Source organism: Ranitomeya variabilis, chromosome 1 (assembly GCF_051348905.1).
Source record: "Ranitomeya variabilis isolate aRanVar5 chromosome 1, aRanVar5.hap1, whole genome shotgun sequence".
NCBI classification, from domain to species: domain Eukaryota; kingdom Metazoa; phylum Chordata; class Amphibia; order Anura; family Dendrobatidae; genus Ranitomeya; species Ranitomeya variabilis.
In genome coordinates this window covers 313,873,470-313,889,349 of record NC_135232.1, presented here as the reverse complement: position 1 = coordinate 313,889,349, position 15,880 = coordinate 313,873,470, and the positions used below count along the sequence as shown (strand labels likewise).

Here is a 15,880-nt window from a genome sequence, read left to right as displayed (position 1 = left end):
TGGGTTGTCATTATGATTTAAAAAGAGAAAACAGAGTAGTCTGACAATAAATGGCTTCACCCAAGCACTAACCACGAGTGGAGAAAAAGTTTTGGTGTTATCCTTTATATTCTCTGAAAAAAGGCCAATAAAGCAAAAATTCTGCCGGGGTATGCAAACTTTTGAGCACAACTGTATAATGGGCCCCATATGATGCTCCAGTATATGATGGGCGGCATATAATGCTCCATGTATAATGGGCTCCATATGATGATGGGTGCCTTATAATGCTCCATATATAATGGGTTCCGTATATGATGCTCCAGTGAATGATGGGCCCTATATAATGTTCCATATATAATGGGCCCCATATGATGGTACCCATATATTGCACCAAACATAAATACAAAAAAAGAAATACTCACCTCTCCTCGCTGGACGTTGCTCTGCTCCAGAATCCTCAGCGTCAGTGTCTTCCGTGTTATGATCCCTAGTGGCTGAGGATCACAAATAGATCAGCAAGTGATTAAACTAAGGACGAGCTCTAGGGAGATGGGAACTGGACTGATCGCAAATCTGAACCTATCCAAAACAACTAGAGGTAGCCGGTGAACGTGCCTAAAAAATTCCTAGACGTCTCGAGCCAGCCTGAGGAACTAGCTACCCCTAAAGAGAAAGAAAGACCTCGCTTGCCTCCAGAGAAATAATCCCCAAAGATATAGAAGCCCCCAACAAATATTAACGGTGAAGTAAGAAGAAGGCACATACATAGGGATGAAATCAGATTCAGCAAAAGAGGCCCACTAGTACTAGAAAGCAGAAAATAGAGCAGCGGTCTATGCGATCAATAAAAAACCCTTACAAAATATCCATCCTGAGATTTCAAGAACCCACACACCAACTAACGGTGTGTGGGGAGAAACTCAGCCCACTAGAGCAACCAGCAAGCGAGGGAATTACATTTTAGCAAGCTGGAACAGAAAACATGATAAACACTGCTGATCAAAAAATGAGCAAACAAAACTTAGCTTATCCTGGATGGACTGGGAGCAAGGTAGTCAGAAGGAATCTGAGTAGCACTGATTACATCAACAGCCGGCAACAAGTGGAAGTAAAACAGAGCTATATAGGAACCTCCCAGAGGATAACGAACCAGCTGATAGCCAGAGACCAGCAGGATAACAGGCAAAGCCACCAGGGGGAGCCCAAAGCAAAAGTCACACCATACCACCAGTGACCACAAGAGGGAGCCCGAACACAGAGTTCACAACAGTACCCCCCCCTTGAGGAGGGGTCACCGAACCCTCATGAAAACCACCAGGGCGATCAGGATGAGCCACATGGAAGGCACGAACCAAATCGGCTGCATGAACATCAGAGGCGACAACCCAAGAATTATCCTCCTGACCATAGCCCTTCCATTTAACCAAATACTGGAGCCTCCGTCTAGAAATACGAGAATCCAAGATCTTCTCCACCACGTATTCCAATTCTCCCTCAACCAGCACCGGGGCAGGAGGCTCAACCGGAGGAACCACAGGCACCACATACCTCCGCAACAACGAGCGATGGAACACATTATGAATAGCAAATGATGCTGGGAGGTCCAGACAAAATGACACAGGGCCAAGGACTTCCAGAATCTTATAAGGACCGAAAAACCGAGGCTTGAACTTAGGAGAGGAGACCTTCATAGGAACGAAGCGAGAAGACAACCACACCAAGTCCCCAACGCAAAGTCGGGGACCCACACAGCGACGGCGGTTGGCAAAGAGCTGAGCCTTCTCTTGAGACAGCTTCAAATTGTCCACCACATGATTCCAAATCTGATACAACCTATCAACCACAACATCCACTCCAGGACAGTCAGAAGGCTCCACCTGACCCGAGGAAAAACGAGGATGAAACCCCGAATTACAAAAGAAAGGAGAAACCAAAGTAGCAGAACTAGCCCGATTATTAAGGGCAAACTCGGCCAACGGCAAAAAAGTAACCCAGTCGTCTTGATCAGCAGAAACAAAACATCTTAAATAAGTCTCCAAGGTCTGATTAGTTCGCTCGGTTTGGCCATTCGTCTGAGGATGGAAGGCTGACGAAAAAGACAAATCAATGCCCAATTTAGCACAAAAGGTCCGCCAAAATCTAGACACAAACTGGGATCCTCTGTCAGAAACAATGTTCTCAGGAATCCCGTGCAAACGAACCACATTTTGAAAAAACAGTGGAACCAACTCGGAGGAAGAAGGCAACTTAGGCAAGGGCACCAAATGGACCATCTTAGAAAAACGATCACACACCACCCAGATGACAGACATTCTCTGAGAGACAGGGAGATCTGAAATAAAATCCATGGAAATGTGCGTCCAAGGCCTCTTCGGGACAGGCAAAGGTAACAGCAAACCACTGGCTCGAGAACAGCAAGGCTTAGCCCGAGCACAAATTCCACAAGACTGCACAAAGGAACGCACATCCCGCGACAAGGAAGGCCACCAAAAAGACCTGGCCACCAAGTCTCTGGTACCAAATATTCCAGGATGGCCCGCCAACACCGAAGAATGAACCTCGGAGATGACTCTGTTGGTGGTCCATCTATCCGGGACAAACAGTCTCTCCGGTGGACAGCGGTCAGGTCTATCCGCCTGAAACTCTTGCAGCACACGTCGCAAATCTGGGGAGATGGCAGACAAAATCACCCCTTCTCTAAGAATACCAGCCGGCTCTGAATCTCCAGGAGAGTCAGGCACAAAACTCCTAGAAACAGCATCAGCCTTCACATTCTTCGAACCAGGCAGGTACGAAACCACGAAATCAAAACGAGAGAAAAACAACGACCAATGAGCCTGTCTGGGATTCAGCCGCTTGGCCGACTCGAGATAAATCAAATTCTTGTGATCAGTCAAGACCACCGCACGATGCTTAGCTCCCTCGAGCCAATGTCGCCACTCCTCAAATGCCCACTTCATAGCCAACAACTCCCGATTACCGACATCATAATTCCGCTCGGCAGGCGAAAACTTTCTTGAAAAGAAAGCACATGGCTTCATCACAGAGTCATTGGAGCTTCTCTGCGACAAAACAGCCCCCGCTCCAATCTCGGAAGCATCAACCTCCACCTGGAAGGGAAGTGAGACATCTGGCTGACATAAGACCGGAGCCGAAGAAAACCGGCGCTTCAGCTCCCGAAAGGCCTCCACAGCCGCAGAGGACCAATTAGTCACATCAGAACCTTTCTTGGTCAAATCCGTCAAAGGCTTAACAACACCAGAAAAATTAGCTATGAAGCGACGGTAAAAATTAGCAAAACCCAAGAACTTCTGAAGACTCTTAACCGATGTAGGCTGCGTCCAGTCATGAATAGCCTGAACCTTGACTGGGTCCATCTCAATAGTAGAAGGAGAAAAAATGAAACCCAAAAAAGAAATCTTCTGGACTCCAAAAAGACATTTTGAGCCCTTCACAAATAAAGCATTGTCACGCAGGACCTGAAAGACCATCCTGACCTGCTTAACATGAGACTCCCAATCATCCGAAAAAAACAGAATATCATCCAGATACACAATCATAAACTTATCCAGATATTCACGGAAGATGTCGTGCATAAAGGACTGAAAGACTGAAGGAGCATTAGAAAGTCCAAAAGGCATCACCAGGTACTCAAAATGGCCTTCAGGCGTATTAAATGCAGTTTTCCATTCATCACCCTGTTTTATACGCACAAGGTTATACGCACCACGAAGATCTATCTTGGTGAACCAACTAGACCCCCTAATGCGAGCAAACAAATCAGTTAACAATGGCAAAGGATACTGAAATTTGACCGTGATTTTATTCAAAAGGCGATAATCAATACAAGGTCTCAGGGAACCATCCTTCTTAGCCACAAAAAAGAATCCCGCACCAAGAGGGGAAGAGGACGGGCGAATATGTCCCTTCTCCAAAGACTCCTTTATATAACTCCGCATGGCAGCATGCTCCGGCACAGATAAATTGAAAAGTCATCCCTTAGGAAACTTACTACCAGGAATCAAATTTATAGCACAATCACAGTCCCTATGAGGAGGTAGAGAATTGAGTTTGGGCTCCTCAAATACATCCTGGTAGTCTGACAAAAACGTAGGGACTTCAGAAGGAGTGGACGAAGCAATTGACACCACAGGAGCGTCACCATGAATTCCCTGACAACCCCAACTTGACACAGACATAGCTTTCCAATCCAGGACCGGATTATGAGTCTGCAACCATGGTAGACCCAACACGACAACATCATGCAAATTATGCAATACAAGAAAGCGAATCACCTCCTGATGAACAGGAGTCATGCACATGGTCACTTGTGTCCAGTACTGAGGTCTATTCGTAGCCAATGGCGTAGAGTCAATTCCCTTTAGTGGAATAGGGAATTTCAAAGGCTCCAAATCAAAACCACAGCGCCTGGCAAATGACCAATCCATCAGACTCAGGGCGGCACCTGAATCTACAAAGGCATTAACCGGGTAAGAAGACAGGGAACAAATCAGGGTAACAGACAAAATGAACTTAGGCTGTAAAGTACCAATGGTGACAGATTTATCAACCTTTTTTTTGCGCTTAGAGCATGCTGAGATAACATGAGCTGAGTCACCACAGTAAAAGCACAACCCATTTTGCCGTCTATAATTTTGCCGTTCACTTCTGGTCAGAATTCTGTCACATTGCATAGATTCAGGTGTCTGTTCAGAAGACACCGCCAAATGGTGCACAGGTTTGCGCTCCCGCAACCGCCGATCAATCTGAATGGCCAGAGTCATTGACTCATTCAGACCTGCAGGCGTAGGGAACCCCACCATGACATTCTTAATGGCTTCAGAAAGACCTTCTCTGAAATTTGCAGCCAGGGCACACTCATTCCACTGAGTAAGCACCGACCATTTCCGAAATTTCTGGCAGTACACCTCTGCTTCATCTTGCCCCTGCGAGAGGGCCAATAACGCTTTTTCAGCCTGGTTCTCAAGATTAGGTTCCTCATAGAGCAATCCAAGGGCCAGAAAAAACGCATCCACACTGAGCAATGCAGGATCCCCTGGCGCCAATGCGAAGGCCCAATCTTGAGGGTCACCACGCAAAAAGGAATTAATAATCCTAACTTGCTGAACGGCATCACCATAAGGAACGAGGTTTCAAAGAAAGAAACAACTTACAATTGTTCTTAAAATTTAGGAACCTAGATCTATCTCCAGAAAACAACTCCGGAATAGGTATCCTAGGCTCAGACATAGGACTGTGAACAACAAAATCCTGAATACTCTGAACTCTAGCAGCAAGATGATCCAGACTGGAAGCCAAGCTCTGGACATCCATGTCAGCAGCTGAACTCCGAGCCACACCAAGATTAAGAGGAGGAGAGAAGCTAGCACAGCAGCTAGACACACGGCAACAACAAGAAAAAAAAAAAAAAAAATTCTCAAGGCTTCTTTTCTCCTGCTTCTGCCATGCAATTAACACTTTGCGGGCCGGCTGTACTGTTATGATCCCTAGTGGCTGAGGATCACAAATAGATCAGCAAGTGATTAAACTAAGGACGAGCTCTAGGGAGATGGGAACTGGACTGATCGCAAATCTGAACCTATCCAAAACAACTAGAGGTAGCCGGTGAACGTGCCTAAAAAATTCCTAGACGTCTCGAGCCAGCCTGAGGAACTAGCTACCCCTAAAGAGAAAGAAAGACCTCGCTTGCCTCCAGAGAAATAATCCCCCAAGATATAGAAGCCCCCAACAAATATTAACGGTGAAGTAAGAAGGCACATACATAGGGATGAAATCAGATTCAGCAAAAGAGGCCCACTAGTACTAGAAAGCAGAAAATAGAGCAGGGGTCTATGCGATCAATAAAAAACCCTTACAAAATATCCATCCTGAGATTTCAAGAACCCACACACCAACTAACGGTGTGTGGGGAGAAACTCAGCCCACTAGAGCAACCAGCAAGCGAGGGAATTACATTTTAGCAAGCTGGAACAGAAAACATGATAAACACTGCTGATCAAAAAATTAGCAAACAAAACTTAGCTTATCCTGGATGGACTGGGAGCAAGGTAGTCAGAAGGAATCTGAGTAGCACTGATTACATCGTCAGCCGGCAACAAGTGGAAGTAAAACAGAGCTATATAGGAACCTCCCAGAGGATAACGAACCAACTGATAGCCAGAGACCAGCAGGATAACAGGCAAAGCTACCAGGGGGAGCCCAAAGCAAAAGTCACACCATACCACCAGTGACCACAAGAGGGAGCCCGAACACAGAGTTCACAACACTTCCGGCTATCTGCACTGTAACTGTTCAGGCGCACACTAGTCACGTCATCACACCCTCTGACCTGAACGTCACAGTCAGGAGATGCGGAAGACGCCGCGGCGTTGAAACAGGGAGAGATAAGTATTGAAAGTACCGAAGTACCGGGGCCCTTGGTGAGTGGCGGTGGGGGGGCTCACTCACTTGTGAGCGCCGGCATTGGCACTGGCACTTGCCTGGGTGCTGATGTCGGCCTGGTTGCGGGAACAAAATATTATGTGTACTCGTCCTTTTTTATAACTGTAATTTTTATTAAGTTTTATACATTTTTAACAATGAAAACAAGCCTAAAATATTCAGATGTTCACAAGCAAAATGGACAAAGAGAATCAATGAGGATCGGGTACATTCAAGTGTAACTGATGGAAACATTTCCCTCTAGTGGCATCTAAACTTATTGCAAACTAAAACCATAAAAGTCTCAAGTTCCGAATAACAAACGTTATACAGTATATTCCTTACACTCGATGCCATAATAACCCAAACCCCATCCACTTATTAAAGTCAAATTTCTTATTTAACAATTGACAAACAGAAGACAGGACACACACACATATTAAGGGGTGGGAAAAAGGGTGCAGTAGTCCGAAAAGGTCCTAGCTATTGTTCTGAGCCCAGAAATTATCCCAGAGAGCTCAGTTAGCATCACATCTGTCCACCTTTGCATTCATTAAAGCTGCCATGTATTCCATAGTACGAATATCAGCCATTCTATTACATTTTGGTAAGAGGGAGCAGTGGTTGTTTCCATTGGAGAGCGATATAACACCAAGCTGGGGGTAACAGATGCGATAATAATTTAGATTAGCTCTTCCTCATGCCTCTAGGAGAAACATTTAGCAAACAGATTGCAGGGTCCATCTCACGTCCACGAAAACTACCTTTTGTACTAAAACCTTCACTAATTCCCACAATTCAACCACCCCAGGGCAAGACCAGAAGACGTAATATTGAGAACCAGATGATATGCCACATCGCCAGCAGATATTGGGATACTGGAGGTTCAGCTTATGGAGGAGCTCTGAGGTGTGGTACTAAAACATCAAAATCTTATATTAATTCTCTTTACATAACGTGCATTTAATCATATAGTGGTGTTTCTTTGAAGGGTCCTCCTGAGGAGAGTTTATAACCATAGAAATATCAGATATCAACCCCATAGTTGACTTCTACATAACTTCTCAACTCCGTTGGTTGGAAGACATTCATTGAGCAAAATAGTGAAGACGCTAGCTGTTTAATCTGCATGAATTGGAAGGATTCTCCATTGGTTACAGAGAATATAGATTTAATTAGGTCAAACGAGAGAATTTCCAATGTGTACTAGGAAGTACTAAAGTACTAGGAGGAATGCTTAAGGGTAAGGCTTCCATTTTGGAGGTGTATATTAAATATCTCCATAAGTGTCCATATCCTTTTAATGTATCCATAAGATTGGGGTGCGTTGGAATCATCCTTTTTAAGATGCAGTGGGGATCAGGTTTCAGACATACAGGCGTGCCGACGCAGGTACAGTCACCGCTCACAGCGCTGTCCGTGTGCCCCAGCACTTTGTCTGACAGCCGGCTCTGCAGTGCAACAGTGCAGTATGGCAAATGGGCAGCTTTCTAACGCTATTACCCTGCAGACTGACCCCTATCTCTGCAGGTTAGTAGGGTTATCTGACATGACAGGTTCCCTTTAAGTGTTAATATAAAATAATATATTATAATGAGCAAAATTACTTTCAGCATATTGGTTCAGTCCCCCACAGCATTCATGGTCTCTCATATAGCCCTGCTGAGAAGATTAATTGCCCACCCTGCTCTGGACCAATATTTTGGTGCAATTTGACATACGGTATTTTAGTTCACGTCCCATATTATAGAAACTTTACCATACTATCTAGTGACGAGTATTATAGAAATACACTGGGTGAGATTTATTAAGGACTCTGTACATACCCCTTATGTAAAATATATTTTAACTCCATCTTACCCAGATCTCGTATGGTAGAGTGCTGAAGTATTAACTCGTCTTTCAGGATGGAGACCCTTTCTTCTAGGACTGCGGACCCTAAATAAAGCGTAAATACATATTAATGCCTCCAACCAGCTAAGATGTCTACATATAGATCAGGATGAAATAAAGTAAGACAACATTTACCTTTCCTAAGCTCATCTTTGTCCCTCTCCAGCCGCTCCACCACATCCTGGTTCTGCTGCCCTTTCTCCTGCAGCTTCTTCTCATGGACACTGACCTGTCGCTGCAGCTCTTCTTTCTGTAGCTTTAGCTGGTTCTTGTACTCCGCCATGTTTTGTTGTAGCCGCTGATTCTCTACCTTAGCAGCGTCACACTGATTTCTCAGAGGCTGAATGAGCTGCGTGAGCTCGGACAAATGCTTGCCAATACGGACTAAATCCTTGCCTTCTTCACTGGCCCAATACCGCATTTCTGAAGGAGACAGGATGCCCTCAGGTGGCAAAACTTCTTGAATTTTTATAAGAGAGGATGGCAAGTTCTGACTAGTGCAGACCCCAACAATGGCATCACTGACCTCTTTTAAACTACTCTGGGCAATGGCACAAGCATCGCAAGGAACAAGAGCAGACTCTAATGTCTGAGAGCCAATGGTGCGCGTGTCTTTAGAAACAGAAACATTAGATTCCTGTGGGGTAAAGGAAGGATGGCGGATTTCTGCATGTGTCAGGGCTGACTGAGCCTTCTGTGAAGGAAACCGTTCATTCGGGGTTCTGGGCTCTTTTGGGGTCCTTGGGCTCTGGAGATGAAAGTAACTGTGAATCGGCAGCGGAATTCATATACATGCACAGTTATCAAAAGCTTCCGAAAAACAGCAAATTGATTACAAAATGCAAACAGTATGTATCATATATTATTAAGTATGTATCATATATTATTAACTGGGCTTGGCTTTAGATGGCAGAATACTATATATATTGTGAGGCAGTGACCGGTGTCACATGTGAGGGTCACTGTATGTTCCCCCCAAGGATGCGCAGAGAGACGTACTGAGGCCATGGGAGTACATTGCAGTCACAGGCGTAGCTGTGATTGCAATGCAGAATAAAAGTGAGTATAGGTCTTGGATAATACTATTAGTTCATCAAAACATGAATTGCCCAAACGGACACTCAACATAGAATCAATCAAAAATATCCACAGGTGCAGTTGCCCAGGATAATGAGTGATAAAGGCCAAAAGACATAGTATATTAAAATAATATTTTTATTAGAGACAATATATAAAAATTATATATATTAAACAGGGCTAAAAAAACCTCCAAAGAGAGGGAAACAGACACAGGTAGTACTAATTGATGGTAGCAGAGCTGTATTAAAAACAGCTAAGTGCATTTAGATACTGCTAGAAAGGGTAGCCACCGTAACGCAACAAAGGTGCAGTATATACAATATTGTGGAATCCAGCAGTATACTAATAAATGCACAATTGTTCTATCAAAACAGTTTGTATGCAACTACCATAACGATATACAGATGGCAATTAGCACCAAAAGGCATCATATAAAGTGATGATTATAAACAGGACAGAACCGCTGTAATGCAGTGTAAATAACTTAATTAAATATCACCGAAATCGGCTTATATACACTGGATGCCAGAGTCCAAAATGACAAAGTCCTCACAGAGTGATAAGGCAATAAACCTAATGGTGCCAATGCCTAAATGTACAATACAATACAATAGGAACGCTTACCACTATGTGTGCTGTGTCCGTACTTCCTCCCGCCCGGGGCGGGAGGAAGTACGGACACAGCACACATAGCGGTAAGCGTTCCTATTGTATTGTATTGTACATTTAGGCATTGGCACCATTAGGTTTATTGCCTTATCACTCTGTGAGGACTTTGTCATTTTGGACTCTGGCATCCAGTGTATATAAGCCGATTTCGGTGATATTTATTTACACTGCATTACAGCGGTTCTGTCCTGTTTATAATCATCACTTTATATGATGCCTTTTGGTGCTAATTGCCATCTGTATATCGTTATGGTAGTTGCATACAAACTGTTTTGATAGAACAATTGTGCATTTATTAGTATACTGCTGGATTCCACAATATTGTATATACTGCACCTTTGTTGCGTTACGGTGGCTACCCTTTCTAGCAGTATCTAAATGCACTTAGCTGTTTTTAATACAGCTCTGCTACCATCAATTAGTACTACCTGTGTCTGTTTCCCTCTCTTTGGAGGTTTTTTTAGCCCTGTTTAATATATATAATTTTTATATATTGTCTCTAATAAAAATATTATTTTAATATACTATGTCTTTTGGCCTTTATCACTCATTATCCTGGGCAAGTGCACCTGTGGATATTTTTGATTGATGATAGGTCTTGGATAAGCTATTTGTCCAGGGCAGATTTAAGGAAACCTGTTGGGCTTTTATTTTTTAAATGGACTACAGGATGGTAGTGAGGCAGTCCGTTTCCTTTGTGACCGGGTGTTCTATGTGGCCGAAGGCCACAGGTTGCTTGTAAAAAACCCTGAAGCAGAGGGTTGGGTGTGTCAGAGTCAGTTTGGGTTTGGCAAATGTGCAGAGCAGTCAGCTCTGCAGAGCTCCACCTGTGTGAGGCAACACAAGCAAGCGGGGCTGAAAGGCTTGGCACCCACAGCGTACACAGCGGTGCAGTCGCCCATGGCAACTGGTCTCGGAGGTGGACTGGCGTGTTTATCGGCTGCAATCTGGAGGATATGGTTCCCGGCTGCGATCCGGAGGATATCGTGTACTGTGTAGTGCTGTGAGTTGGACATTAAAGAGACTTTTGTTTTGGAACTTTGCGGGGTCACTGCCTCATCACTGCATAGGGTGCTACAATATTTGTGAAGGATTGAGGTTTAACTCACTGCTTTTTGATAAGATGTCCCCAACTTTAGAATGTTGCTCCAATACTTCCGGACTGTCAGTCCTATTGACATTGAAGGTCCAGGATCTCGGGAGGGTGTGAAGCTGCCATCACTTCTTACTAATTCGGTGTACACCTCAAAGCTCTGAAGAAGCAGCAACAATCTGGAGATAGAAACCCAGGGCTATCAATCGAGGTTAGAAGCTAAACATTGTGGCCATAGTAAAATACAATCTACAGTTACCGTATATCTTATCCACAAGAAAGTGAGAAATGACTGCTCGCTGATGGGCCCGCCATAATCTCACAATTCTGATCCTTGATGTCACAGAGAATAAAAATGCCAATGGAAATGTCTGGCAGTGGCTTACTCCTCTCTCCCAATGGAGAACTCATTGCATGCTCATTTGAGTTGAGAGTGCATGTGTATGGGCATAAGTGAAGAAAAGCTCTTGGCCAAATTATCTTTCATCTGACAGATGTCTAAGATGTGTGGCCACCAATAAATGATTTAAAACATCATTTTTATTGTTTTTTTAAACAAATAAGCAAAATACATATTGCAAATGTTGCTTAAGATTGTTACACAAAAACAAAACAACCGTTAATCTAAAAAAACACAAATACTATTAACATACCCCCTAATGTCCACATCTATCCAGCTTCGATGATTGTAATCCGACAATCAAATCCTGAACATACAACATCCGATGCATTTATCATGTGACAAATTTTACTTTACCCAAACTACCACTTAAGTCTTCTAACAAATACCAATCTGAGTTAACAGAAGACCTCATTATCTCCTGAATTTCCCTAGTAGACAATAACGATTCCATGAACACTCCGTTTAAAAAAAAAAATCTTTTCGTCATCTTATCTTTATTCCTTCTCTTTTTTCCAACTATAGGACAGACATTAGTCCTGCTTTAATCTCTTTTATCCCTGGAAGTCTACTGGCCAACCAATATTGCAAAATTAAACGTTTTGTAACCAATGCAATAGTATGGAACAAGTCATGTAACTGTCCCCCTCTTGTTTTGCCTGTCGTATAATGAAACAACCAGCACATCGGGTTAGAGTCCACCCAGATCCCACACATCTGCAGATACATATCTTGAACAGTGGTCCAAAGCTCTTGTGTCTTGGGACAATACAATATGCCATGTTCCATATCTGTTTTGGATGCGCTACATTTGGGGCAACTCATCTGCCTATCAGGTTTCTGTGGCGTTGGTGGTATATTAAAGCTAAATATTATTTTGTGCATTATTCCAATTTTGGCTATGCCTCCATTGCTCATTTATGATACGCTCCCTTACCGACTTCCATCCATGTAGTATTTTATGCTCAAGTTCTTCATCTTGTATGTATTTTTCCCATTTGCAAAACACTTTGTCTGCTACTGATGGTCGTAATATATCTCTCAACATCCCATATATCGAGGAGATTGATATTTCCTTAATGTCTTTGGTAACTAAATCTCCCAAACCTCTGAGTCAACCTCCTTCCTTACATCTTGTAAGAAATCTAGTACATAATGCGTTAATTGACTATATAGCATCAAATGGAATCCCGGTAGCTCATACTTGTCTAACACCTCAGATCCCGTTAGCCAACGACCTTCCTGTAAATGTAGTAAATCATCTAATGTCTGTACTCCTTTTCTAGACCATTTTATGAACAGCTTATTTTCCCTTCCCAATTTAAAGGCTGGAAATGCCCAAGGATTCAGGTATTTTGAAACTCTCCATTACATTTTCAGTTTTTTCCTTACTGCTTTCCATGTAGCAATAGTGTCTTTACAAATAACCGAGTGTTTAATATTTGGTGGTATGTATGACAGCGGCGTGTGAAGCAATGCTGTCAAATCCCATGAGCCACAGAATTCCGCTTCTAGTGTATAATCTGTATAGCGTCCCGTCTTTTTAATCAAATCAATTACATTTCTCATTAAGCAGGAGAGATTGTACCCTCTAATATTCGGCAACCCTACTCCTCCTCCCTCTTTTGGACGCATTAGCGTTCTCATAGCAAGTCTCGCCCTTCTCCCCCTCCAAATGAACTTTGAAAAAGCATTATTCAGTTTGAGAACATCTACATGTCGGATTAGCATTGGAATAGTCTGCATTGGATGTAGTAATCTCGGAAAGCTTGTCATCTTAATCAGATGACAGCGGCCCAGTAGTGAGAGGGGTAGATTCCCCCATCTTTCCAATTCTTTCTCTATTTTGCCTATAATAGGTTTATAATTAAGGTCATATATCTGTTTCAGCGATCTTCCCAAATGTATTCCCAAATATTTTATAGATGTTGTCACTTTCGGGATGCCCATTGTATTATTTTCCTGACCACGTTTCACATTATTTCTCATGAACAGAATTTCACATTTAGTCTTGTTTAATAGAAAGCCCGAGAATTCTCCAAACTTTTCAATCTCTGATAGTAACATAGGGAGATCTTCTAGATTTCTCACGAACAAAATTATGTCATCTGCAAATAGGGCAGTTTTGACCATCTCCTTTCCCACCTTTATCCCTTTGTAAGAGCTATGATCATTTAGGTACATTGACATAGGTTTAATTGCTAGATTAAACAACAAAGGGGATAAAGGGCATCCCTGCCTTGTTCCCTTCTTCAGCTCGAAGGCATCGGAAAGAAACCCCGTCGTACAGTACAGACCAAAAATTTGGACACACCTTCTCATTTAAAGATTTTTCTGTATTTTCATGACTATGAAAATTGTACATTCACACTGAAGGCATCAAAACTATGAATTAACACATGTGGAATTATATACTTAACAAGAAAGTGTGAAACAACTGAAATTATGTCTTATATTCTAGGTTCTTCAAAGTAGCCACCTTTTGATTTGATGACTGCTTTGCACACTCTTGGCATTCTCTTGATGAGCTTCAAGAGGTAGTCACCGGGAATGGTTTTCACTTCACAGGTGTGCCCTGTCAGGTTTAATAAGAGGGATTTCTTGCCTTATAAATGGGGTTGGGACCATCAGTTGTGTTGTGCAGAAGTCTGGTGGATACACAGCAGATAGTCCTACTGAATAGACTGTTAGAATTTGTATTATGGCAAGAAAAAAGCAGCTAAGTAAAGAAAAATGAGTGGCCAACCTATCTGCAATAATTTTTGAGAGGAGTTTGACATCTTGATTTATCAATGATATCGGTCTATAACCCGAGGGGTCCTCTAAGTCTTTCCCTCCCTTTGGGAGAAGTTTTATGTAAGCCGTATTCATGACTTCTGATATAGTTTCTCCTTGTAAAATACGGTTATATAAATCTTTAAGTGGGAGTTATTTGCTCACTCATTGCTTTATAGAAGGAACCGTTAAATCCATCGGGTCCAGGTGCCTTATTGGCTCCCGTCCCCTTTATTGCCATGCTTATTTCTTCTTCCGTGATGCAACCATTCAATTCTTGCAGTTCCTCATCTGTCAATCTAGGAAATAAATGATTTAGGAGTTGTGGTTTACATGACCAATGGAATCAATATGTACATATATTAAAGGTGTTGTCCAGATTTAGTATATAAGTAGCTGCTAATCAAAGGGGCTGTCCAGTTAAAAACTGAATGTGTTTAAAACAAGTTAATAATATAGTGCAATTATCCAGGATGCCTTGATCTTCATATATTGGCTGTGGCCCCCATTCCTGGCAGGTCCCATACCAGCTTGTGGCTGACACAGGCCTCTATCATCTGCTCCTGCTACACGTGATCATCGGCTACTAATGCTGAGACCAAGGTCCAGGGAGGGCCGAAATGTTGGCTAACTTCTTTACAAATACTGGAGCCACTTATGCTGATGGATAAGAAATAAAACAAGTACTCTATCTACCAGCCTTTGAGTGCGGTTCTTTCCTGTGCCACTTAGCTACTTAACTGTGCCAGGCATCCAGCGCCCGTGATGATATCATCACAGGCGCTGGATGCCTGGCACAGTTAAGTAGCTAAGGCAGCCCCCTACTCTCTGCATAGCCTGTCACTTTAATCCAATTTAAGGAGATTTTTGTAAATTAAGCATACTAAACCCTTAAAATTCAAGTAACTCACCAAGACATAAAGGAGGATTTCCCATACCTGTCAATCACAAGCTCCAATAATACCATGTGTGAAAGCTGGGTGTAGTCTGTATCATCCTCTACATAATCATATCTATCCAACAACTGCACCAGGTCTAGATCACAGGACGTCTTATCAGGGAACTTCCAGGACGGGAACCGTACAGCACCAACTCTGGAGAACACGTCGATCAGAGTACCCTGAAGATCAGTGATGTCCTTTCTTAGACTTTCCATACATGTACGATCTCCCAACAAGCAGGTCATGTTTCTAGAATAAGAGCAGACACAGAAGATACAACAAGGGGCAGAAACAGCAAGCGATGTATATTTATACAGAGACAGCAAAGAACACGTAAAGGGAAGGTGTAAGCACAAAATTACCTACTGTTTGAAAAAGGTTTTTCTGTTTGTTTTTTGTGGGGGGCAGGGATTTGAGGGGGAGCATTTTTTCCATATACAATCTTTCTTAAAAAAAAATTGGAAATCTTCGGATTTTCACACTGACCGCCAGGGCACTTGTTGTTGTAAATGGAGGAGGAGCAGGGTCAGTTGGTGGATCCTGTGTTATTGCTGTAAAGATGTGTTACCTCTCATTGTAAAGGTCCTTTAACACTGAGTTTTCTCC

General features: G+C 42.9%; 1 protein-coding gene across 2 annotated transcripts in view; it reads right to left on the bottom strand.

Annotated features, from left to right (window-relative positions):
- Nucleotides 1–15,880, bottom strand: part of CCDC157 (coiled-coil domain containing 157) — an 83,560-nt gene that overhangs the window by 61,952 nt on the left and 5,728 nt on the right. Inside the window, exons 2-5 of one of the 2 annotated variants that reach the window (XM_077297293.1) lie at nt 15,272–15,523; nt 11,175–11,337; nt 8,452–9,064; nt 8,284–8,361 (exon numbers count right to left, since the gene is read on the bottom strand). In XM_077297293.1, coding sequence (XP_077153408.1) covers nt 8,284–8,361; nt 8,452–9,064; nt 11,175–11,337; nt 15,272–15,523 — 1,106 coding nt within the window. The remainder of the gene's footprint in view (nt 1–8,283; nt 8,362–8,451; nt 9,065–11,174; nt 11,338–15,271; nt 15,524–15,880) is intronic. The other variant, XM_077297302.1, reaches the window with a different exon arrangement.